The 24,048-nt window shown below is 53.6% G+C and overlaps 2 protein-coding genes across 5 annotated transcripts in view; one reads left to right on the top strand and one right to left on the bottom strand.

Moving 5' to 3' along the window:
• ZBTB7B (zinc finger and BTB domain containing 7B) overlaps nt 1-17,764 on the top strand; it is a 59,815-nt gene extending 42,051 nt beyond the window's left edge. For all 4 annotated transcript variants that reach the window (XM_056853164.1, XM_056853165.1, XM_056853166.1 and 1 more), the window contains exons 2-3: nt 13,320-14,316; nt 17,193-17,764. In XM_056853164.1, coding sequence (XP_056709142.1) covers nt 13,328-14,316; nt 17,193-17,679 — 1,476 coding nt within the window. In that variant the 5' untranslated portion in view covers nt 13,320-13,327 and the 3' untranslated portion in view covers nt 17,680-17,764. The remainder of the gene's footprint in view (nt 1-13,319; nt 14,317-17,192) is intronic.
• A 130-nt stretch (nt 17,765-17,894) lies between these two features.
• The window catches only part of DCST2 (DC-STAMP domain containing 2), a 35,962-nt gene continuing 29,808 nt past the window's right edge, over nt 17,895-24,048 (bottom strand). Inside the window, exons 14-18 of the mRNA XM_056853502.1 lie at nt 22,920-23,192; nt 21,431-21,614; nt 20,977-21,124; nt 18,419-18,617; nt 17,895-17,991 (exon numbers count right to left, since the gene is read on the bottom strand). Coding sequence (XP_056709480.1) covers nt 17,895-17,991; nt 18,419-18,617; nt 20,977-21,124; nt 21,431-21,614; nt 22,920-23,192 — 901 coding nt within the window. The remainder of the gene's footprint in view (nt 17,992-18,418; nt 18,618-20,976; nt 21,125-21,430; nt 21,615-22,919; nt 23,193-24,048) is intronic.

Here is a 24,048-nt window from a genome sequence, read left to right as displayed (position 1 = left end):
TCCTCCTCCTTCTCCTCCATCTCCTCCTTCTCCTCCTTCTTCAGATTAATTTTAGATTAACTTTAGAACCCTTCTGGCACCTTAAAGACTCATGGGGTGATTGTGGGCAAAGCCTTTGTGGGCTGTAGCCCACATGGATGCGGGAAAAACATCTTCCTTTGGTCTCCGCGCACGGGGGTGGAGATGAAAGAGATCCCTGGCGTTCTGACGAAGCGGCATTGGATAAGGCGTTGCTGCCTCGCCTCCGTTTCCCTGTCTGCGAAACTGGCATCTTCGCACCCGGAATAGTTGTGAGGTTGGCTGTCCATAAAGGAATTCACTTAAGCTCGCGTCTCCTGTCTGCGCCAAGATTAATCTGGGTCTGCTGATCCACCTTCCTTCGCTTGTAAATGTTCCGTAATCCTTCTCTTGCACAAGGGAATCTCGAATGCATCGAGATGATTTATTCAACTGGCTCAGTACTGCCTGATCTGGTTCGTGGCCCCTGTCCAGAGTTTCAGGCAGAGGAAGCCCTTTCTCAACACCTCTCGCCTGAGATTCTTGAGCTAGAGGTGCCGGGAATTGAACCCGGAACCTTCTGCATGCAAAGCAGCGTGTTCTGCCATTCACCCATGGCCCCCATGCAATGAACTTATGATGTTCCCTTATGCCATCGGTCCGCCTAGCCTAGCGTTGCCTCCTCTGGCCAGGCAGCCAGGGTCTTAGACAGGGAAAGGTCTTTTTCGGGATCCTTTGGAGGTGCCAAGGATTGAACTTGGGACCCTAGAGAGTGGGCACCCTAAGCTGCCCACCCCTTCCAATATGGTCTAACAGCTGCCCAGCAAGGCCTTTCCCAGTTGAGATTGAAACCCGAACCTTATGCATGCCTTGAAATCGCAGAAGGCCCCACAAGGTTACCGTCTACTTAAGAATGTAAGACCATGCTGGATCAGACGTATGTCCATCAAGTCCAGCAGTCTGTTCACACAGTGGCCAACCAGGGGCCTCTGGGAAGCCCACAAACAAGACGGCTGCAGCAGCACCATCCTACCTGTGCTCCAAAGCACCTAATATAATAGGCATGCTCCTCTGGTCCAGGAGAGAATAGGTATGCATCATGACTAGCATTCATTTTTTCTAGTCGCCCTCTCCTCCATGAACATGTCCATTCCCCTCTTAAAGCCCTCCAAGTTGGCAGCCGTCACCACCTCCTGGGGCAGGGAGTTCCACCATTTAACAATGCGTTGTGTGAAGAGTCAGAACGTTGGTCTGTCCAGCAATAGAGAGGGGCTCTCGTGATTCTAAGTAGGTCTTTCCAATCCCTGGCTACCTGCAGTCCTTTACCTGGCCTGTGCTCGCACGTCGTTGGATATCGCACAACCCATTCGCCACTGCATTGTCGTCTTCTTGCAGGATAGTCCAGCTGCAAACGACTGAGTGTGTGTAAAGTGCCGTCACACATGAAGCTGCCATACACTGAATCAGACCCTTGGTCCATCAAAGTCAGTATTGTCTACTCAGACCGGCAGCGGCTCTCCAGGGTCTCAGGCAGGAGTCTTTCACATCACCTACCTGCCTGGTCCTTTTAACTGGAGGTGCCGGGGATTGAACCTGGGACCTTCTGCATGCTGAGCAGATGCTCGACCATTGAACCGTGGCCCCACCCCTGTCAAGTCCCCATCAAGTCTCAGCCGACTTACGGCAGCCCCCGCAAGGGGCTTTCAAGGCCCCATCCGGAGTAGAGGCGGTTTGCCAGGGCCTTCCTCTGCAAAGTCTTCCTCGGTGGCCTCCCTTCCAAATACCGGCCCCACTTAGCTTCCAAGATTCTGCACGGGGTGGAAGCCGCCCTCGAGATGCCAGGAACGGAACTGGCAGTGCTCCATTTGCAGATCGTATGTTCTACCGCTGGCACAGCCCATCATACACGAGATTATTCCCTCCTGGTCCAAATTGGTGGGTTCTCCACCCAAACTCCCATCCCCATCAATGCTGGCATAGTTTGCGGTCGCCCTTTATTTCTCTAGAACCTTCCAAATGTCCGTCCCCACCGACACTTCTGTTCTTTCATATGCCGCAATTGATTCCTCCTCTCCTTTTGCCTCACTTCAAAAAGGATGTGGACAGAATCAAGTGGATGCAGAGGAGAGCGATGAGGATGATCCGGGGCCTGGAGACCAAGCCCTGCGAGGAAAGGCTGAGGGTGCTGGGAATGTTCAGTCTGGCGAAGAGGAGGTTGAGGGGGGACAGGATGGCTCTCTTGAAGTATCTGAAGGGCTGTCACTTCGAGGAGAGCAGGGAGCTGTTCCTGTCAGCAACAGAGGACAGGACTCGCAATAATGGGTTTAAATTGCGGGTGGAAAGGTACTGGCTGGATATTAGGAAACAATTTTTTACAGTAAGAGTAGTTCAGCAGTGGAATCGGCTGCCTAGGGAGGTGGTGAGCTCCCCCTCGCTGGCAGTCCTTAAGCAGAGGCTGGACAAACATTTGTCAGGGATGTTCTGGGCGGACCCTGCATTAAGCAGGGGGTTGGAATGGATGGCCTCTGTGGCCCCTTCCAACTCTGTGATTCTGTGGATCAGATTGGGTTGAGCTGACCTAGCGTTGCAAGCCTGATCTTACCTGTGTGTTATGTGTCAGTGCCCTAGTAACAGGATTCTGTCCCGTGCTCTCTCTAGATGCCTCTGTCCCGTGCTCTTTCCAGATGCCACTTGAACCTTGTGGGTGGGTGGTAGACACAGCGACTGTCACTTTAAAAAAAATTGTATTTTTAAGATATAAACAAAATGGACAAAGAAAAATTAAAAAGCACATCAAAATGGCAATTGCAATTGGGTCAGAAGGCAAAGGAGAGAAATAATATACATATACTATAATAGACAATGATGTAATAAACAATGGAGGATGGAAGCAGATGTGAACAGGAAATAGTGATGTAATAATGAGTATTGAATAATTATCATAATCTTAGCATCGATCATTATGTAACTTTGTAATATTTGATAAACACGATATTATTAGATGAATTGATAAGCGATATTATTAGATGAATTGCAATGAATTAGAATGGGGAAAATGCTGTTATGCATTTCTAAAGAAACGTCCCAAACATTGAAAATTGCACTCTTGATCATAGAATCATAGAGTTGGAAGGTACCACTAGGGTCATCTAGTCCAGCCCCCTGCAAAATGCAGGGAATTCACAACTACCTCCTCCCCCACACACCCAGTGCTCCCTACTCCATGCCCAGAAGCTGACAAAAAAACAACAACAACCCACAACCCTCCAGGATCCCTGGCTAATCTGGCCTGGAGGAAAATTGCTTAGAATCATAGAGTTGGAAGGGACCACCAGGGTCATGTAGTCCAGCCCCCTGCACAATGCAGGAAATTCACAACTACCTCCCACACACCCCCTGTGACCCCTACTCCTTGCCCAGAAGATGGCTAAGATGCCTTCCCTCTCATGATCTGGTTGTATCATGAGAGGGGGGGCATCTTGGCCATCTTCTGGGCATGGAGTAGAGGGTCACTGGGTGTGTGTGCAGGGGGAGTTAGTTGTGAATTCCTTGCATTGTACAGGGTGTTGGACTACATGACCCTGGTGGTCCCTTCCAACTCTATGATCAAGAGTGCAATTTTCAATATTTGGGAAGTTTCTTTAGAAATTGTATAACAGCATTTTCCCCATGCTAATCCATTACAATTCATCTCATAATAATCGCTTAACATCATCATTATGTTCATAAAGGACTGCACAGATTATCTAATGATCAAGCTCAGCTCTCATTTTGCTGCTGCCCATCCTTGCGCGTTGCTAGTTCCCTGCCCCTATTTTGGGCTGTGTAGGTGAGGGGCCAGTGGCTCAGTGGCAGAGCATCTGCTTGGCATGCAGAAGGTCCCAGGTTCGATCCCCAGCATCTCCAGTTTAAGGGATTAGGCAGGTAGGTGATGTAAAAGACCCCTGCCTGAGACCCTGGAGGGCCATGGGGAGGGGCTGTGGCTCAGTGGTAGAGCATCTGCTTGGCATGCAGAAGGTCCCAGGTTCGATCCCCTGCAGCTGCAGATACTAGGCCAGTAGGTGATGTGAAAGGCCTCTGCCTGAGACCCTGGAGAGCTGCTGCCGGCCTGAGTAGACAATACTGACTTTGATGGACTGAGGGTCTGATTCAGTAGAAGGCAGCTTCATGTGTTCCTGTGTGTGCCTTTCAAGGGGTCGATTGGTGAGACTTGGCATTCTTCACCCTCCAGCTGCCTCCCCAAGCGATTCAACCTCTTGGACAGGTGGTTGCGCGGACCTTGTTCTGGAACATGCATCCATGCCCTGTGCCATGCAGTGTGCCGCTGGCCATTTTGTACCCCGCCGCCATGGAAATGGATTTTGAACTGGCAAGGGTGACGGCGTTGGTCCGGTTCTAGTATATCTTTAACCTGAAGAGCAAACAGTCTCTTGGCGTTGAAAGCTACACGAGAGACGCCGGTGCGGAGGAAACAAATGATACACGGAGAAGCAGGCTTAGTAGGGTCTTTAGCGCTATGCGCTTGCACATGTGCACTTGTGCGTGAGAATAGTTCCTGAGGATTGGGGCGTCTCTGTTTTTGTCTGTTGGCAGGTTTGCGTGTGGGTGGGGGGAGTGAGAGCCAACGTGGTGTAGTGGTTAAGAGAGGTGGTTTGGAGACGTGGACTCTAATCTGGAGAAGTGGGTTTGATTCCCCCACTCCTCCACAAGAGCGGTGACTCTAATCTGGTAAATGGGTTTTTTCCCCACTCCTCCACATGAAGCCTGCTGGGTGACCTTGGGCCAGTCACAGATCTCTCCGAATTCTTTCAGCCCCACCTTCCTCACAGGCTGTCTGCTGTGGGGAGGGGCAGGGAAGGGAAGGGAAGGTGATAGTAAGCCAGTTTGATTCTTCTTTAAGTGGTAGAGAAAGTTGGTGTAGAAAAACCAACTCTCCTCCTCCTCCTCCTCCTCCTTTTCTTCACCCCATTCCAACTGTGCCATGAGAGATGACCATGCACCCCAAACCCCTGTTTTGAGGCTGCTAGTCCCAGCGCGTGAGAGAGTGATACTGCACGTGCCCAGAGACTTTCTACTCGACGTCCAGCCGTTAAGAAAAGGGGATTGAACCAGGCAAGGGATTGGGGTGGTGTGGAAAGAGTCACCCCAAATAGATAGTGCATGCCTCCTGCCGCCCCACCCCCTTAAGGAACAGTAAAAATTCAAGCCGGGCAGGTTTCCCTCCCTGCTCTGGAGACGGCTGAACCTGTTGGATTTCCGCTTGCCAGGCAGCTGTTAATGGGACAGGAGTTCAGTGGCCAGCGCCTTATTGCTGAGGATGTCTTCCCCCCCTCCCGCCGCCGCCGCTTGCCTTGAAACACCATTCCCCTCCCTTCCCCCTCCACCTGCCCAACCATCTTCTACTCTTGCCCGTGGCGGAACAACCTTCTCTAATCCCAGCCTCGACTCTTCCTCCTAATCCTCCTCTAATCTGATCGGGGTTTTGTCAGGGTTGGTAAACTCACGGGGTGTGTGCGCGCGGGGGGGGGGGGGCTGTTGGCTTAACTGCGGCTAAACCGGCCTTCCTGCCTCCCACCTGGGGCGCCGAGGCCTTGTGGGTAATCGCGGGGCTCCTGGGTTCTAGTCCCAGTTCCAGGTGGGGAGTTGAGAGCGAGGAGTTTTCTTTTTAATGTTCAAAGCGGGACTGCCCCTGTCACTGTTTTCCTCCTCGAGCTGTCAAGCAGCAGCCGGCCAGGCAGAATTCAACCGGTGAAGCTCCCCCCCCCCCGCCCCATGGTCTCTGTGCCAGGACAAGCCACGCTTCTGCCAGAGGGCCCAACTCGATGGGACGACGAGAGATCCGGGAATCGATCTCCCGTGGTCTTTTTGGCCGCAAAGAGGAGCGGATGGGACACCCTGTTTCGATCAGAGCCAGCGTGGCGTAGCGGTTTGGAGCGGCGGACTCTGAGCTGGAGAACCGGGTTCGACTCCCCACTCCTCCACATGAGCTGTGGATTCTGATCTGGAGAACCGGGTTCGATTCTCGCTTCTTCTCCACATGAAGCCTGCTGCTGGGTGACCCTGGGCCAGTCACAGTTCTCTCAGAACTCTCTCAGCGCCACCGACCTCTCAAGGTGTCTGTTGTGGGGAGGGGAAGGCAATTGTAAGCCAGTTTGGGTCTCCATAAAAAGGTAGAGAAAAGCGGGGTGTAAAATCATAGAATCACAGAGTTGGAAGGGACCACCAGGGTCATCTAGTCCAACCCCCTGCACAATGCAGGAAATTCACAACTACCTCCCAATTCCTCTTCCCACCCCTATAAAACCCAACTCTTCTTCTTCTGTTGTATAGGGGAGGGTATTTTTAAGCCCTTCCTTCCGTTCCTGTGATAACAATCCCCCCTCTTGCAATGCTGTTTACTTTGCCAGAAAAAAAAACATAAAAGGTGCAGCTATTTCCCCCTTGTAGAAAAAATAGCAACCCAGAAGGGTGATTATGGAAACAGTGCACAAATGGAAGGGTTAATTGCAAGCATGGGAAGGGGCTGTGGCTCAGTGGTAGAGCCTCTGCTTGGCATGCAGAAGGTCCCAGGTTCAAGTCCCCGGCATCTCCAGTTTAAAGGGACTAGGCAGATAGGTGATGTGAAAGACCCCTGCCTGAGACCCTGGAGAGCTGCTGCCGGTCTGAGTGGACAATACTGACTTTGATGGACTGAGGGTCTGATTCAGTAGAAGGCAGCTTCATGTGTTCCTGTGTGTGCCTTTCAAGGGGTCGATTGGTGAGACTTGGCATTCTTCACCCTCCAGCTGCCTCCCCAAGCGATTCAACCTCTTGGACAGGTGGTTGCGCGGACCTTGTTCTGGAACATGCATCCATGCCCTGTGCCATGCAGTGTGCCGCTGGCCATTTTGTACCCCGGTTCAGTGTAAGGCAGCTTCATGTGTTCATACCCTGCATGCTCTGAATTGCCCTCACCCATCCGTTGCGATTAAAAATTCCCTTGGAGATCCATTCCCAGACCACCTGAGCTGTGGTTGTTAAACGACCTGAGAATCTGCTGGAAAAGGTGGTACCCTCAATCTTGGGGTGGGGGAGGCGCAGAAGTGGGGTGAGGTTTTGGCTTCAGCATCCAGGTGTGGCCCAGAAGGCCGGTAAGGAGCCAGGCTGCCTGTTTCCTCAAGGTCGGCCATGGCAGCTGGCACCCCAGGGAGAGAAAAGAGCTCAGTATGGTTGGCTTTCTCCCTCCCCCCCCCCCCGATGCTGCCCCGGAGGAGGCACCTGGCTCTGAGAAATGCCCCTTTGCGCTTCCCCATGTGGGTTCTGGCTGAGCTGGCACTCTGGCTGGGGTGCTGTCACGACGCGGCCGCGCCCAGCTCCTGGGTCAGAGTGCTCCAGCGCAGCCACGCCTGGCAGTTTCCACAGAGCCTGCCTGTCCTCCTGCCCAGCCGGTCGGGCGTGCTTGGCAGAGAGGGGCGCGGCTGCCCCTGCCAGAGCCCGTTCCCACCCACCCCCACCCCCTACGAAGGCAAACAGCTCCGCTGGCGGGCACCCAAAGCGGGCAGGGAGCGGCCGTAGAGTGCTATCCTCCGTGCCTGGGCATGCTGTGGTATTCTTTCTGGGGGGCCCCACAGCCGTACCCATGGGCACCCGAGCTATCTGGGGTAAAGGTGTTCCGTGCCACAGAAGGTAGAGCTTCCAGGCCAGGCCTACTTTACAGGGTTGCTGTGAGGTAAAATGAGGGAAGGAGGACCACGTCCATCGCCTCTAGCTCCTCAGTAGTCGAAGAAGGGCTGATTTTTATATGCCAACTTTCTCTGCGACTTAAGGGAGAATCAAACCAGCTTATAATCACCTTCCCCTCCCCTACGCACAACACACACCCTGTGGGGCTGAGAGCGCTCTGTGACTAGCACATGGTCCTCCTCATGTGGAGGAGTGGGGAAACCAACCTGGTACACCAGATTAGCCTCCGCCGCTCATGTGGAGGAGAGGGGAATTGAACCTGGTTGTCCAGATTAAGAGTCCGCCGTTCCAAGCAACTGCTCTTAACCACTACACCATGCTGGTAGAAGCGGGGAGAAGTGTAAAAATGTCATATTGGTAGGCAAATTATGGTCCCAGGATTGTCCTTTCTGGAAAAAGAATCCTAAAATTGCTTGCAGAGACGGGACGCTTAACAGAACACAGTACCGGGGAGGGGGGTGCAGTTGTCCCACGAGCATTGCTAGTGTTTTCTTAGCAGGGCTGTTGTGCATTTTGCAGCTGATGGGTGTCGCTTGACCTCTGACAAGGAAAATCTTTACCTGTTAAATTTCTGCCTGTTGGGCACCTGCGTTATAGGCTGCACTAGGGTGGGGGAGTCGGTAACCCTGAATTTTGCTCTTGTCATGCGGCACATAGAACACCAGTGTGAGGAATGGTTGAACCGGGGCTTGGTTGGACCATCTGGGGAATAGCAGTGGCTCAGCGGCTGAGCATTTGCTTTGCACGCAGAAGGTCCCGGGTTCGATCCCTGGCATCTCCAGTTAAAGCGATCAAGCAGGGATATTGGCTACGGGGCCCGTCAATTTCCCCCCCTGCCTGTATCTTCTACAGGAGTTTGGAAGTATTTTGGGGAGAGGCCATGGCTCAGTGGCAGAGCATCTGCTTGGCTTGCAGAAGGTCCCAGGTTCAATCCCCGGCATCTGCAGTTAAAGGGACCAGGCAAATAGGGGATGTGAAAGACCTCAGCCTGAGACCCTGGAGAGCCATGGAGAGGGGATGTGGCTCAGTGGTGGAGCATTTGCTTGGCATGCAGAAGGTCCGGGTTCAATCCCCGGCATCTCCAGTTAAAGTGACCAGGCAAGTAGGTGATGTGAAAGACCCCTGCCTGAGACCCTGGAGAGCCGCTGCCGGTCTGAGTAGACAATACTGACTTTGATGGACCAAGGTTCTGATCCAGTATAAGGCAGGTTCATATGTTCATGTGGTGGAATGTGATGATCATCCCTGGTTCTGCTTAAGGGGGGCTGATTCTCCTGGCCCCATTTAATAAGCATAGCCTCTGTCTGTCTGTCTGTCTCTCTCTCTCTCACACACACACACGCACACACACACACTCTAAATTACAGGCTGCTGGCTTGTTCTGATTCTTGTCTCTAAATCGTGGGTTCTCACGTACGGTTCCTGGTTTCGGCTGGCAGCCCCACTCTGCCACAGGCTTATGTGTTACAGACAACAGATTGGTGGGTTGGTGCCGGTTCAAATGGCACAGTTAAGGAGGAAGAGCTATGGGTTACCACTGTAGCTGGCAGTGCCTGGGCTGAAATCCAGCTGGCGAAGCTGATCTGCTGGAGGAGCTTTACCTGCTGCATTTCTGCCTTTGGGAGACACTGGGGGGGCAGGGAATCACAGGCAGTAGGGGAAGGTCAGAGTTTGGAGGTTTCACACATCGAGCGACGGAAAGGTTTCAAGCAGAGGTCTTTCATTTCACCTACTTGCCTAGTCCCTTTATTTGGAGATGTCGGGGATCGAACCTGGGACCTTCGCATGCCAAGCAGATGAACTACCACTGAGCCACATCCCCTCTTCATGGCTCTCCAGGGTCGCAGGCAGAGGTCTTTCATATCACCTCCTTGCCTGGTCCCTTTAAACTGGAGATGCCGGGGATTGAACCCGGGACCCTCTGCATGCCGAGCAGATGCTCTGCCACTGAGCCACAGTTCCTCCCCTTAAAACATGAAGCTGCCTTGGTCCATCTTCCGCCAGGATTGGTGTGCTGTAGGTGCAAAGTGTAGGCTTGCAGATTTTAACCTTTCCCCTCCACGGGGTGGGGGGAAGGCCGTGGGTGGCAGCAGGGAACATCTGTATCTTTCCTAGGAATCTGCCACAGGCCGACCTCAACCAAGCTGATATCTGGGCCCCCAATCTGCTTTGCATTGTCTGGGGGCGAGAGGACTTCCTTTCTTCTGAGGTGAAGGCGCGACGTTCTGTCGATGTGCTTATGCTTCCTTTTTAGCCGCTTTGGAACCCAACCTCCTCCTCCTCCTCCTCCTCCTTCCCTCAGATTTGGAGGGGAAGAGCGAGTCCTCCCTGCGTGCTGGCGCGGAGCCAAGAAGTCCCCAGTTCGAATTTTGCGGGTGCCGTCAACTCGCTTTGTGGCCCGAGCGTGCGGCGTGCTCTTGGCTTCGGCCCTCCCTCGTCCGCAGAGCGGGGATAATAGCCTAGCCCCTTTCAATGGGTTTCAAATGTATTATCGGTTTGTCCTCTGCACGACAGCCTTGCAAAGTAGGCCAGAATTATTATCTCCGTAAGACGGATGGGGGAAGGCCTAGGCCAGAGGTGTCAATCATAAGGCCCGGGGCCCGGATTCGGCCCCTTGAGAGCGCTTATGCGCCCACGAGCCAGCCACCCCCCAGTCCCAATTTGGGCTTGCGAGCCCACTATGGGGGGGGGGTGGCTACCTCGGCTGGCAAGGCTCTCCAGGCAAGGTAGCCACCCCCCCGCACAGTCCCAAGATGTCAATGATCAAAGACTGTTAAATAAAATAAAATACTGTAAGAGTGTTATTGTGTTCAGCATGTTTGTATTTTAAGTACAAAAAATCAAGTAAAAATAGTATCATTCATTGGCTTTGCCTATGTCTTCTATAAAGCTTGTATCTCTGGTACCTGGCATTGGTGGTGTGGTGGGTAAGAGCGGTGGTTTGGAGCGGTAGACTCTGACCTGGAGAACCGGGTTTGATTCCCCTCTCCTCCACATGTGCGGCGGAGGCTAATCTGGTGAACTGGATTTGTTTCCCCACTCCTACACATGAAGCCAGCTGGGTGACCTTGGGCTAGTCACAGCTCTCTTAGAGCTCAGCCCCACCTACCTCACGGGATGTCTGTTGTGGGGAGGGGAAAGGAAAGGTGATTGTAAGCTGGTGGTAGAGAAAGTCGGCAGATAAAAGACAACTCTTCTTCTTCTAAATTTTATAGTATACATGGCCCGGCCTGACGAAGTGACACTTTTTTCATATCCGTCCCTCGTAACAAAGGAGTTTGACACCCCTGGCCTAGGCCATCTAGCAAATTTGTGGAAGGCAAGATATTTTGAACTGGGGAGCTACTGGACTGCAGTCTTCGGTGCTGTGTCCCATAAGCTCCTGATGATAACATCAACCCACCTGAAGGACCCTTGTGAGGATTCCTTTATGTTAAGGGTCCTGAGTAGGGTTGCCAGCCTCCAGGTAGTAGCTGGGGATCTCCCGCTATTACAACTGACCTCCAGCCGATAAGAGATCCGTTCCCCTGGAGAAAATGGCCGCTTTGGCCATTGGACTCTATGGCGTTGAAGTCCCCTCCCTAAACCCCACCCTCCTCAGGCTTCGCCCCCAAAACCTCCAGGTAGTATTCAAAACGAACCTCATGCTGTAACTCCAAAGATATTGCAAACACAAACAGCACTGATGGCTAAATATTGAATCAATGCAATTATATTCCAATAATCTGTGTTGTATATAATCAAGTTATAATAAACTTTAAAAAAAAAAACATGTACAGGAGTCTCAAGAGTTGTTCATTACAAAACAATGCAAAACTTTGTGAATAGCATACATAGAATGGATACAATGGTAACACGAATTCAAGTTCTTCTGATAATAATGTCCTTCTGATAATATGGACTTGAATTTGTGTCACCATTGTTACCATTGCATTGATTCAATATTTAGCCACCAGTGCTGTTTGTGTTTGCAAAACCTCCAGGTACTAGCTGGAGATCTCCCGCTATTACAACTGATCTCCAGCCGATAGAGATCAGTACACCTGGAGAAAATGGCCGCTTTGGCAATTGGACTCTACGGCATTGAAGTCCCTCCCCTCCCCAAACCCCGCCCTCCTCAGGCTCCGCCCCAAAAATCTCCCGCCGGTGGCGAAGAGGGACCTGGCAACCCTGGTCCTGAATGTACTCAAGTGTCCTATGGGAATTTTGGGTTTGTTTAAAAATAGCGTGACCCCACTGTCTGACCCGCTTAAGCCTCCTTATGACATAACGTACCCAAACCATCCGTAAGCAAAACCATCACCAACTAGGGAAAATACGTCGCAGCAGCCGAGACGAGCCGATAGCCAGTCGAATATGTCAAAAGTTAATCATCCACAAGCTTAACAGTCAAGACGCCACTGATCAGTGCGCTTCCGGTGGACTCTGAGAGCATTTTTAGCTCGCTAAACGGGGAATGCAATGAACGAGCCTTGCTAGAAAGAAACTTCCCCAACCTTGGGGTCACTTCTGAAAAGGTCCTGTCCACTTCTGAAGAGTCCCCGTCTTTGGAGGTCATTAGGCAGAGGCTGGATGGCCATCTGTCGGGAGTGCTTTGATTGTGGGATCCTCAATGGCAGGGGGTTGGACTGGATGGCCCTTGTGGTGTCTTCCAACCTTGTGAACTTGTGAATGTAGCCATGTAAGGGTTAATACACCACAGGACCTCAGTGGGTGACCTTAACGTATGTCTGACCTTCTATGGGAAAAGAGAATCCTTGTAGTATCCATATCCCTGCAGGGGTTGAGGGGTAGTTCTCCCTTCCTGTGAGGTAAGTCCAACTGAGAGAGGGACGTGTCCAAGGTCACCCAGGGAGCTTTGTGGTTGAGTGGAGATTTGAATCCAGGTCTCCCCAGGCCTAACTCTTCAACCTCTACACCCCACCGGTGATAGTACTTATAAGAACATAAGAAAGGCCATGCTGGATCAGACCAGGGGCCATCAAGTCCAGCAGTCTGTTCACACAGTGGCCAACCAGGTGCTTCTAGGAAGCCCACAAGCAAGAGGACTGCAGCAGCACCATCCTGACTGTGCTCCACAGCACCTCTTATCATAGGCCTGCTCCTCTGATCCTGGAAAGAATAAGTATGCATCATGACTAGTACCCATTTTGACTAGTAGCCATGGATAGCCCCATACTCCATAAGAACATAAGGAAAGTCCATGCTGGATCAGACCAAGGTCCATCAAGTCCAGCAGACTCTCCACAGTAGCCAACCAGGTGCCTCTAGGAAGCCCCCAAACAAGACGACTGCAGCAGCAGCATTTTCCTGCCTGTGTTCCACAGCACCTCATATAATAGGCATGCTCCTCTGATCCTGGAGAGGATAGGGATGCATCATGACTAGTCATGACTTTTTACTAGTAGCCATGGGTAGCCCTCTCCTCCATGAACATGTCCCCTCCTCTCTTAAAGCCTTCCAAGTCAGCAGCCTTCACCGCATCCTGGGGCAGGGAGTTCCGCCGTTTAACTATGTGTTGTGTGAAGAAATACTTCCTTTTATCTGTTCTGAATGTTTGTCTGGTGCTCATATCCCCCCGTTCTCTCTGTCCCGTGCAGGTGAGGCAATGGGCAGCCCCGAAGACGACTTGATTGGGATCCCTTTCCCGGAGCACAGCAGCGAGCTCTTGGGACGCCTGAACGACCAACGCCGGCTGGGGGTCCTGTGCGACGTGACCCTGCGGACTCAGGGTTCAGAATACCGGACCCACCGAGCCGTGCTGGCCGCATCCAGCCGTTACTTCCAACGGCTCTTTGCAGGGCCGGGCATGGGGGTGTGCGAGCTGGATTTCGTGGGCGCCGAGGCCCTGGGGGCCCTCCTGGACTTCGCCTATACCGCCACGTTGACCATCAGCGCAGGCAACCTCGGCGAGGTGTTGCGCGCCGCGCTCCTCCTCGAGATTCCTTGCATCATCAGGGCCTGCACGGAGATCTTACAAGGCCACGGTCTGGAAGCCCCCGTCCCCGACGACGCTGCCCGGGAACGTGCCCGCCGGTATCTGGAGGCCTTTGCCACCCTGCCCAACGTGGAAGGGGACCTGGCCGAGCCCCCAGCCCGTCCAGCACCCCGCCGCAGCAAGAAAACCCGCAAGTTTCTGCAAACCAAAGGCTCCCGCCTCAACAATCATGTTGTGGAGCAATCTCCTTCGCCGACCCCTTCCTCAACGGGGACACAGGAGCGCCCCAGTCCCCCCAGCCAGGCCTCTCCTGCACCAGCCTTTGCCCTCCCCAGAGAGGATGAGGAAGAGGTGCTCCAACCCTCTCATACATATCCTTACCTGTACGCCCGGGGCCTCTCGCCTGAGGATCCAGGTTCAGAGGAAGAACCAATTGACCCCAACATCATGAACTGCATGCGCGCGTTGAACCCGGACGGGCTGACTCCGGGTCTCGACGCTCCCGACAAGCTGGTGCGCAAGCGCCGTTCTCAGATGCCGCAGGAGTGTCCTGTCTGCCACAAGGTTATCCACGGTGCCGGGAAGTTACCCCGCCACATGCGCACCCACACTGGGGAGAAGCCGTTCGCCTGCGAGGTGTGTGGAGTCCGCTTTACTCGGTGAGTGCTGGCCTGGAGATCACTTTTCACCCATCGATTTGGCGGTGTCCCATGCTGACCTATGTGCTCCCAGGGTTTTGTTTATAGTACGAGAGGTGCTGGGGATTATACTGATGTATAAATCATGCTTAGAATCATAGAGTTGGAAGGGGACCACCAGGGTCATCTAGTCCAACCCCCTGCACAATGCAGAAAATTCACAACTGCCTCCCCTTCCCCACACCCCCAGTGACCCCTACTCTATGCCCAGAAGATGGCCAAGATGCCCTCCCTCTCATGATCTGCCTAAGTTCACAGAATCAGCATTGCTGACAGATGGCCATCTAGCCTCTGCTTAAAAAACCTCCAGGGAAGGAGAGCTCACCACCTCCCAAAAAAGCCTGTTCCACTTAGGAACCGCTGTAACTGCTAGAAAATTCTTCCTAATGTCTAGATGGAAACTCTTTTGATTTAATTTCAACCCGTTGGTTCTGGTCCGACCTTCTGGGGCAACAGAAAACAACTCGGCACCCTCCTCACTATAACAGCCCTTCAAGTACTCGAAGATGGTTATCATATCCCCTCTCAGTCTTCTCCTCTCCAGGCTAAACATACCCAGCTCCTTCAATCTTTCCTCACTTGGTCTCCAGACCCCTCACCATCTTTGTTGCCCTCCTCTGGACACGTTCCAGCTTGTCTACATCTTTCTTAAATTGTGGTGCCCAAAACTGAACACAGTACTCTAAGTGAGGTCTAACCAGAGCAGAGTAAAGCAATACCATCACTTCGCTTGAATTATCTTGCTAGCCCATAATGTGCTCTGACATAAAGGTCTTCTCCTCAGGTCTCAGTGTCAGAAGGCTGGTTGCGGCTATCACAGACTTAGGGGAATATTAGAACTTTTCTACTTGCACAGAGATGCATAGGCTTGCCAGTTGCCTGGTATTATTATTATTTTTTTTGCCAGTTGCCTGGTACTGACAGGCAAATGCCCACCAATCGACTGGGCTGCCCACCGACCCTCAGCTGGTCGGCGGCTGGAGACGGCCAGCTGAAGGGGGGGAGCAATCGTCACTTCCAGGCACCTCTCTTCAGTACACCTCTTACCCAAATCCTTTTGGCTGGTGAAGTTTTGGACAGGCCGCAGCTCAGTGGCAGAGCTCATGGTTTGCAGGTAGCATGACCAGCATGGTGTAGTGGTTAACAGCAGCGGACTCTAATCTGGAGAATCGGGTTTGATTCCCCACTTTTCCGCATGAGTGGTAGACTCTACTCTGGAGAACTGGGTTCGATTCCCCACTCCTCCACATGAAGCCTGCTGGGTGACCTTGGGCCAGTCACACTCTCTCATCCCCACCTACTGGGGAGGGGCCGTGGCCCAGTTTGTAGAGCATCTGCTTGGCATGCAGAAACTCCTAGGTTCAATCCTGGGCATCACCAGTTAAAGGGACTAGGCAAGTAGGTGATGGGAAAGACCTCTGCCTGAGACCCTGGAGAGCCGCTGAATAGACAATACTGACTTTGATGGACCGAGGGTCTGATTCAGTATAACACAGCTTCATGTGTTCATGTGTACCTCACAAGCTGTCTATTGTTGGGAGTGGAGGGGAAAGGAAGGTGATTGTAAGCCTGTTTGGGACTCCTTAAAGGTAGAGAAAATCAGAGTATAAAAACCAATGCTTCTTTTTCTTCTGAGTTTCATTCATTATTCCTTGCAGGCAGGGTTGTGATGGGGGTTAGTTTCCCTGGAGAAATTGGCTGCTTTGGGAGGAGGACTCCATGGCATTACACCCTGCTGAGATCCCCTCCCCTCCCCCAACCCTCCCCCTCTCCAGGCACTATTCCCAAACTTCAGGAACTTTCCTACCTGGAGTTGTAAAACCTTTTTTGGGGGTGGGGAGGTCATGCCTCACTGCCAAAGCGTGGGCTTTGCATGCAAAAGACCTCAGGTTCAGCTGGTGTTGGAAAACATCTTTCTTTGTCAAAAACCCCGGAGAGCCACTACCAATCAGACTCATCACCACCACCATCAGGATTAGAAACATACAAGTGGGGGGCCTGTGAGACTTGCGCACGTGGGGGGGGGGAGAATCCCATCTTCCCCTCCCCATCACCGAGCCAGGTGTGGCTTCAGCCCCAACCACACACCTTTAGCCCAGCAGTAGCAATGGAGCAGGTCTTGGAGTCGTCCTCTGCCACGGCCAGGCCCCAGAGTCTCTGCTTTTTAAAATTTGGGGTGAATTTAAACCCCGCAGTGCATATTCTTTAACATTTCTGATACTGAAAATTTGTTTAGCATCGGTGTGGCCCCAATCTGCCAATTTAGGTATCTGCACATAGGGGCCACATGTTGCTATTAGATATATAAGAAGCAGCAGCATTGGTTTTTATATGCCGACTTTCTCTGCCTCTTAAAGGAGAATCAAACTGGCTTACAACCACCTTCCCTTCCCCTCCCCACAACAGACACCCTGTGAGGTAGGTGGGGCTGAGGGAGTGTGACTAGCCTGAGGTCACCCAGCTGGCTTCATTTGTAAGAGTTCAGCAGATTAGCCTCCGCCGCTCTTGTGGAGGAGTGGGGAATCAAACCCGGTTCTCCGGATCAGAGTCCACCGCTCTTAACGACTACACCACGCTTTTTAAACATTTCTGATGCTAAAAATGTTTAAAAAAAAAAAAACATTTCTGATGCTAAAAATCTGTTTAGCATCAGTGTGGCCCCAATCTGCAGATTTAGGTATCCGCACATGGGGGCCATGTTTCTCAATTAGATATATAAATGTTCTAGTATTTTGGATTCGGTGCTTGTCAGAAAACTGATGCCTCCAATCCCTTACTCTTTTGACTGACCGACAACTTCTGCTTCTCTCTCCCCCCCCCCCATTTTTTTTGGGCAGGAATGACAAGTTGAAGATCCACATGCGGAAACACACGGGCGAGCGCCCCTACTCCTGCCCGCACTGCCCGGCTCGCTTCCTGCACAGCTACGACCTGAAGAACCATCTCCACCTGCACACGGGCGCCCGACCTTACGAGTGCTGCCTTTGCCACAAGGCCTTTGCCAAGGACGACCACCTGCAGCGCCACCTCAAGGGCCAGAACTGCCTGGAAGTGCGGACGAGGCGCCGACGCCGCGGTGCCGACCACGAATCCGAGCCCTTGCCGGCCGCGGGGACGCCCCCGCCCTCCTCTGACCTCGAGCTGACCAACGGGCAAATCGAGGGGCTCCTCTCCCTCGCCCGCTACTGGGATCAGGACCGTGCCCATCGGGGGCCCTCTCCTGTTCCCAAAGAAGAGGAGGAAGACGAGGAGGAAGAGGAGGACGAAGAAGGCGTCGTCGAGAAGATGCAAACCGACGGGCCGGCGGCAATGGAAATGGCATAAGGCCCGGGCCTAGGCCTCGACCCTGCCTTGCTTGGACTGTTGCCATGGCGACTCTGTAGGGACTCTGCCATTGACTGGATGCACTATTCCCTCCCCCAGCCTGTGCCGTGCCGTTGTGATGGGGAAGATATGGTACCAAGCTGTTGGCACGGCAACGGGATGCACTATGCCCCGATCTCTCCCCCACTGGGCTGCCTCCTTGCCTTTACTGGCCTCTAAGAGGGGTAGAGAGACGGTTCTGAACCAAAGTCGTCCTCGACGTGGGACAGGGGTGGGGTGGGAACCACATACGAAGAGTGCGCGCGCTCAGGACTGGAAAATAAGCAGCTGTGTAAGGGTGGAACGAGGGGTCCATACTTTCCCGGGTGGGGGAACCCACAAAAAGCAGGAGGAATAAAATTTGGGGAGAGGCGGTGGTAGGCGCCACGTTAGGCCTCAGACCCCATTCTTTTTGGGTTTTATCCTCTAGTTTTGGAAGGCCAGATCAGGGGCCTGGGAGTGGGGTGGAGAAGAAACACAGCCAGACTCTCTGGAACAAGAGGTGGCGTCGAAGAGGCTTGGCAGAGAGCCAGGACTCCTGGGTTGCGTGCCCACTTCCGGGTCACGTCGCCCTCCTCCCGTTGGACTTTTATGAAGCAAAAAAGGGGGGGAGGCTGAAGCGATCTTTTCTCTCTCTCCCTTCCCCCTTTTTGGCATGGCGGCTGTTTTTCGGGCCCCGCGCCAGGCTTGGAGGCTTTGCCTGATGCGGGCCTGGGGGGTGGTGGCAGCGTTCTCCCCACCCAGGGCAGTCCCCGTCCCGACCGGAGGAACAGGCCGTGCCCGTCGCAACTGCGCCGTGTTCTTTGGCACGGGCCGAGGCGGGCGCGGAGTCAGGCCGGGCCCCTGCTGCCCCCTGGTGGGCCTCTCGCACACTGCACCGGGCCGGATCCCCTGCCACCCTCCGTTCACCCCATGGGGGTGGGAGAGGTGGGGGGACACCGCTCCACACGAGGGCTTCTGCCCCGATGTTCTTGCAGCACCCACAGGTGCACCCCTCTTTACCAAGACAGACATTTAGCACTTGGGGGGTGGTGGAAGTATAAGCCCCCCCCCATCTCTTCCCAAATCATAGATTTTATGTGTTCGCCCAGGGTGAATTTTCCACAGTAAAAATTATGATGTGTATGGGGCAAGGGGGGGAGGGTCTAGGGTTGCACAAAAATGCTCATGCCCCCTTCCTTCTCCCAAGCTTTAAATGCCCCCCGTCCTATTCTCTACCACTCTATTGCACTAGAGTATGCCAGTCAATGGGGGTGGGGCTGGGGGTTTCACCAACATGGGGGGTTGAGCTGGCATACAGCTGGGTGGTGGTAGGTGGTGGGGTGCAGGCCTATCTGCTCCCCTCCGCCTGTTTGCACATTCCTTGGGTTTCCAGTTCCCCCTCACCCCTTTGGAGGGGCAGAGTAGCTTTTTTTAGTTGTTATTTTTTTTGCGGGGGAGAGACAGAGGTGGTCACGGGTAGGCGAGGGACCGCCTCGAGTATTAATTCAGAGTTTATCTATATTTAAGAGATGATGTAATATATTATTTTGCGCTCTGCTTTCCTCCGAACCATCCTAACCCTGCCCCCCCCATCCCAGCAGAGCGGCCGGGGGGTGGGGGTATCTCTCCCCACGGAGGAGGCGACGGAGGGGAGGTGGTATTGGGTGTCTTCCTTGGCTTTAAAGTGCCTGTATGTTTAAACTTGAATTTTTAGCTACTTGAAAATCCATAATTGCAGTGTAGGGCTGCGCCGGCGGGCCTTTCCCCCAACAGGTCTGGTCCAGCCTGGCTTATACTTCACCCCCCCCCCTTTCCTGTTGTATTCCCCCCCACCCCAGTCTTCTTTAGAACTCACCCCACCCCTCAAGTTGCTGCTTCTCAGTCATTGAGGGAAAAGATGCTTTTTGGGGAAGGGGAATCTTCCTGCTCACTTTTTCTGTTGGTTCTGGCCCCCACTGTCCGAGTGGGGGCACTAGATAATATGCATACTGGAGGAGATGGGGGGGCAGCTCCCCTTTTCCACCTCCCCCCCCCCCCCCCGGGTACTGTTTTTCCTGGTAACTGTTGTCCGTTGACGCTGCTTCACAATAAAATGGAAAGCAGGGAGCCTGTGGCCTAAAGCACTGTCTCTGGTGTCCGTGTCCGTGTTTTGTTGGGTGGGGGGAGACCACACGAGGAGGTGGCGGTGGTTCGGGGAGGGGCCATGGCTGTGATGGAGCATCTGCTCGGCGTGCAGAAGGTCCCAGGTTCAATCCCCGGCATCTCCAGTTGGAAAGGACCAGGCGGTAGGTGATGGGAAAGACCCCTGCCTGAGACCCTGGAGAGCCGCTGCCAGTCTGAGTAGACAGTACTGACCTTGATGGACCAAGGGTTTGATTCAGTATAAGGAAGTTTCAGGTGTGTGTTCTTTTTGGGAGGGGCTGTGGCTCAGTGGAAGAGCATGCAGAAGGTCCCAAGTTCAATCCCCGGCAACCCCAGTTAAAAGGGCCAAGTAACAGGTGAAGTGAAAAACCTCTGCCTGAGGCCTTGGAGAGCAGCTGCCAGTCTGAGTAGACAATACCGACCTTGATGGACCAATGGTCTGATTTGGTATGAGGCAGCTTCGTGTAAATAGGCCCTTTGGATGAATGGTAGAATGCCTGTTTGGCATGCAGAAGGGCCCAAGCTCAATCCCTGGCATCCCCAGTGAAAAGGATCAAGTAATAGGTGATGTGAAAGACCTCTGCCTGAGACCCTGGAGAGCTGCTGCCAGTCAGAGTAGAAAACACTGACCTTGATGGACCAAGGGTCTGACTCAATATAAGGCAGCTTCATGTGTTCATGTGTTCTGCCAAGATGGCAGAGCCCAGAGCTGAAAGCACCTCCCCCCCCCCAATGACCTGTTTTTGCAATGCCAAACCGCCAGCTGTGGCTCAGCGGAAGAGCTGAGTGTAGAAGGTCCCAGGTTCAATCCCTGGTATCTCCAGTTAAAAATGAGCAAAGCAGTAGGTGCTGTGAAAGACCTCTGCCTGGGGCCTTGGAGAGTGGCTGCCAGTCTGAGTAGACAATACCGACCTTGACTGACCAATGGTCTGATTCAGTATAAGGCGGCTTCATGTATGCTTTATGTGAACAGGCCCTTCGGATGAATGGTAGAACGCCTGCTTGCCATGCAGAAGGGCCCAAATGCAACCCCCGGCATCTCCAGTTAAAAAAGGACCAGGCAGGTAGGTGATGTGAAAGACCTCCACCCGAGACCCTGGAGAGCAGCTATCGGTCAGAATAGACAATACCGACCTTGATGGACAATACTGGTCTTGAAGGACCAAGAGTCTGACTCAGTAGGAGGCAGCTTCGTGGGTTTGTGTGCTTCAAAGGCATCACCGGTCAGAGCTCCCTGATGCATGTAGCGGCAGTTGCGGGCGGGCAGGAACACGTGCAAATTCTTGCACGGGAGCAAAGGAAAGTGCACAACGCGCATTGCCCTTCTCCGTCTCCTGCGCTCCAACACTGTGGCCCATGGCGGCTCCCCTTGGAACGCGCCTGCGGTGAAAGGAGCATGATTTTGTGACTGCCGCACGAATTTCTTGTGCATTCAGCCGACACCATGTGTGTCTCAATTTAATATCTAAGTATCCCTTTTAAAGGGGAGAAGGGGCAGGGGCATCGGTTGGGCACCCATCCCTGCCAGCCCTATCAAAGCCCGTGGTTTCCCTAGCCCCGGCAGCCCTATTGGCCCCCTCGGTTGTGCTTCTTCCGTCTCCAGCTTGGGACCCCCGTCAGATTTTTCCTCCTCCTGTCGGGGGCTTTCCTCGGGTTTGGCCTCCTTCAGCAGGGGGTGCCCCTCCGACTTCACCTCCTCCAACTCCTCGGACTCTGGGGTGGGTCCTTCGCTGCCGCTCGCCTCTGCTTGATCTTGATAGGTGAAATCCAGGCTGTTGGAAGAGATGGGAGGAGCTCTTGTGAAGCCTGGCCAGCCGCATCCAGATTAAGGCCTTCTCCAGGCTACAAGTGCCTGTTGACGTTCTACTACTATTTAAGGGTCATGGTTCCCCCCCACCCTGTGAGCATTATTTATTTTATTTGACTTCCCCGTGTGCATTATTTATTTTTTTCACTGCGCGTATACCTCACTTTTCTCCCCACTGGAGACCGAGTGACTCGAAACTTTCTTCTTCTTTATATAATCATAGAGTTGGAAGGGGGCATAGACAAGGTTGCCAGGTCCCTCTTCGCCACCGGTGGGAGATTTTTTGGGGGGGAGCCTGAGGAGGGCGGGGTTTGGGGAGGGGAGGGACTTCAATGCCATAGAGTCCACTTGCCAAAGCGGCCGTTTTTCTCCAGGCGAACTGATCTCTATCGGCTGGAGATCAGTTGAATTAGCAGGAGATCTCCTGCTACTACTTGGCAGTTGGCAACCCTAGGCATAGAGGCCATCTAGTCCAACACCCTGCTCAATGCACGATCAGCCTAAAGCATCCCTGACAAGTGCTTGTCCAGCCTCTGCTTAAAGACTGCCAGTGAGGGGGAGCTCACCACCTCCCTAGGTAGCTGGTTCCACTGTCCAACAACTCTTACTGTAAAAACGATTTCCTAATATCCAGCTGGTACCTTTCCGCCCATAATTTAAACCCATTATTGCAGGTCCTATCCTCTGTTGCCAACAGGAACAGCTCCCTGCCCTCCTCTAAGTGACAGCCCTTCAGATACTTCAAGAGAGCAATCCTGTCCCCTCTTGACCTCCTCTTCTCCAGACCGAACATTCCCAGGTCCCTCCGCCTTTCCTCGTAAGACTTGGACTCCAGGCCCCTGATCCTCCTCGCCGCTCTCCTCTGCACCCATTCTGTCCACATCCTTTTTGAAGTGAGGCCTCCAGAACTGCACACAATACTCCAGGTGCGGCCTGACCAGTGCGGTGCACAGCGGGACTATGACATCTTGCAATCTGGATGTGATGCCCTAACCAGGGACCCTGGAGAGCCGATGCTAGGGTTGCCAACCTCCAGGCACTAGCTGGAGATCTCCTGCTATTACAACTGATCTCCAGCCGATGGAGATCGGTTCCCCTGGAGGAAACGGCCGCTTGGGCAATTGGACTCGACAGCACTGAATCCCTCCCCAAACACCTGGCAACCCTAGCTGCTGCCCATTAGAGCAGACGAGGCCAGCTATTCCAGAGCTGGGGGGGGGTCTGACTCAGTGAAAGGCAGCGCTGTGTGTTCGAATCCCCCCAGGCTCACCTGGAGGGAGACCCCGAGCTGGGGGCACTGCCGTCGCCCGGGCCGCTTCCTTCGCTGTCCTCGCTGGAGCTGCTTCCCTCCTCCTTCAGCCGGTCGAGGGTTTTCTCGGCCACCTCGGGGGGCAAGCGGCGGCAGGCGCCCCGCCCGTTCACGGCCCGCTTGATGCGGCGCTTCAGCTCCCGCCGCTGCTGCTGCCGTTCCTCGCCGGGCTCCCCCCGGAGTGCCTTGACGGCCCCCGTCTGCAGGGCCATGGCTTCCTCGTCGCTGGAGTCGCTGGAGGAAGAGGACACGTGCCTCAGCATCTGGCCCTGGGTGGTGCCGGAGATCTCCCGCCATTTCAACTGGTCTCCAGGCAACAGAGACGGATTCCCCTGGAGAAAATGGCCCCTGTAGAAGTTGGACTCTACGGCCTTCTATGCAGGGACGTTTCCCCGCGGTCACCCCCGCCGACTGCTTTTTTTTGGGGGGGGCTTTCTTTTGATTATGCATGCCTTTTCCATCTGTCAGAGGTCGCCTCGCTCTCCCCCGGCATTTTGCCCGCATTTTCCAGATTCTGGCTAAAACAGCGTCTGGAAAACACAGGCAAAACGTGCGAGGAGTATGAGGTGATCTCTGTCGGGTGGCAAAGGCATGCAGAAGCAAAAGGAAGTCCCGGAGCAGTCGGCGGGGGTAACCGCGGGGAAACGTCCCTGCGTAAAAGGCCCATGGCATTATACCCCATTGACGTCCCTCCCCTCTCCAAACCCTGCCCTCCTCAGGCTCCACCCCCAAATTCTCCAGGTATTTCCCGACCCAGAGCTGGCAACCCTACTGGTTGCTGCCGAGGCATCTCCCACTGGAAAGTCTAGGGGAGGCAGTTAACCGGGTCTTTCTCTCACCCGCTGCCCCTAAGACACACCCAAACAGTTCTCCTTTCCCCCGTATTGTGCCTCCTTTCCTGGAAATTTTGAAAATACTGAAAAACATCTTTGTCGGACATCTCAACTAACCCTATTTCCCTGAGGGGTTTACCTCGTATTTCCTCCGGTCCTCAATTTGCAAGATCTGAGCAAGGCTGTCAAAGATAGGACATTTTGGAGGACTTTCAAGTTGGCTATCATATCCCCTCTCAGTCTTCTCCTCTTCAGGC

Source organism: Euleptes europaea, chromosome 7 (genome assembly GCF_029931775.1).
Source record: "Euleptes europaea isolate rEulEur1 chromosome 7, rEulEur1.hap1, whole genome shotgun sequence".
Lineage (NCBI taxonomy): Eukaryota > Metazoa > Chordata > Lepidosauria > Squamata > Sphaerodactylidae > Euleptes > Euleptes europaea.
Note: the sequence above shows the minus strand (reverse complement) of the source record. Positions and strands in the feature narration are given on the sequence as shown.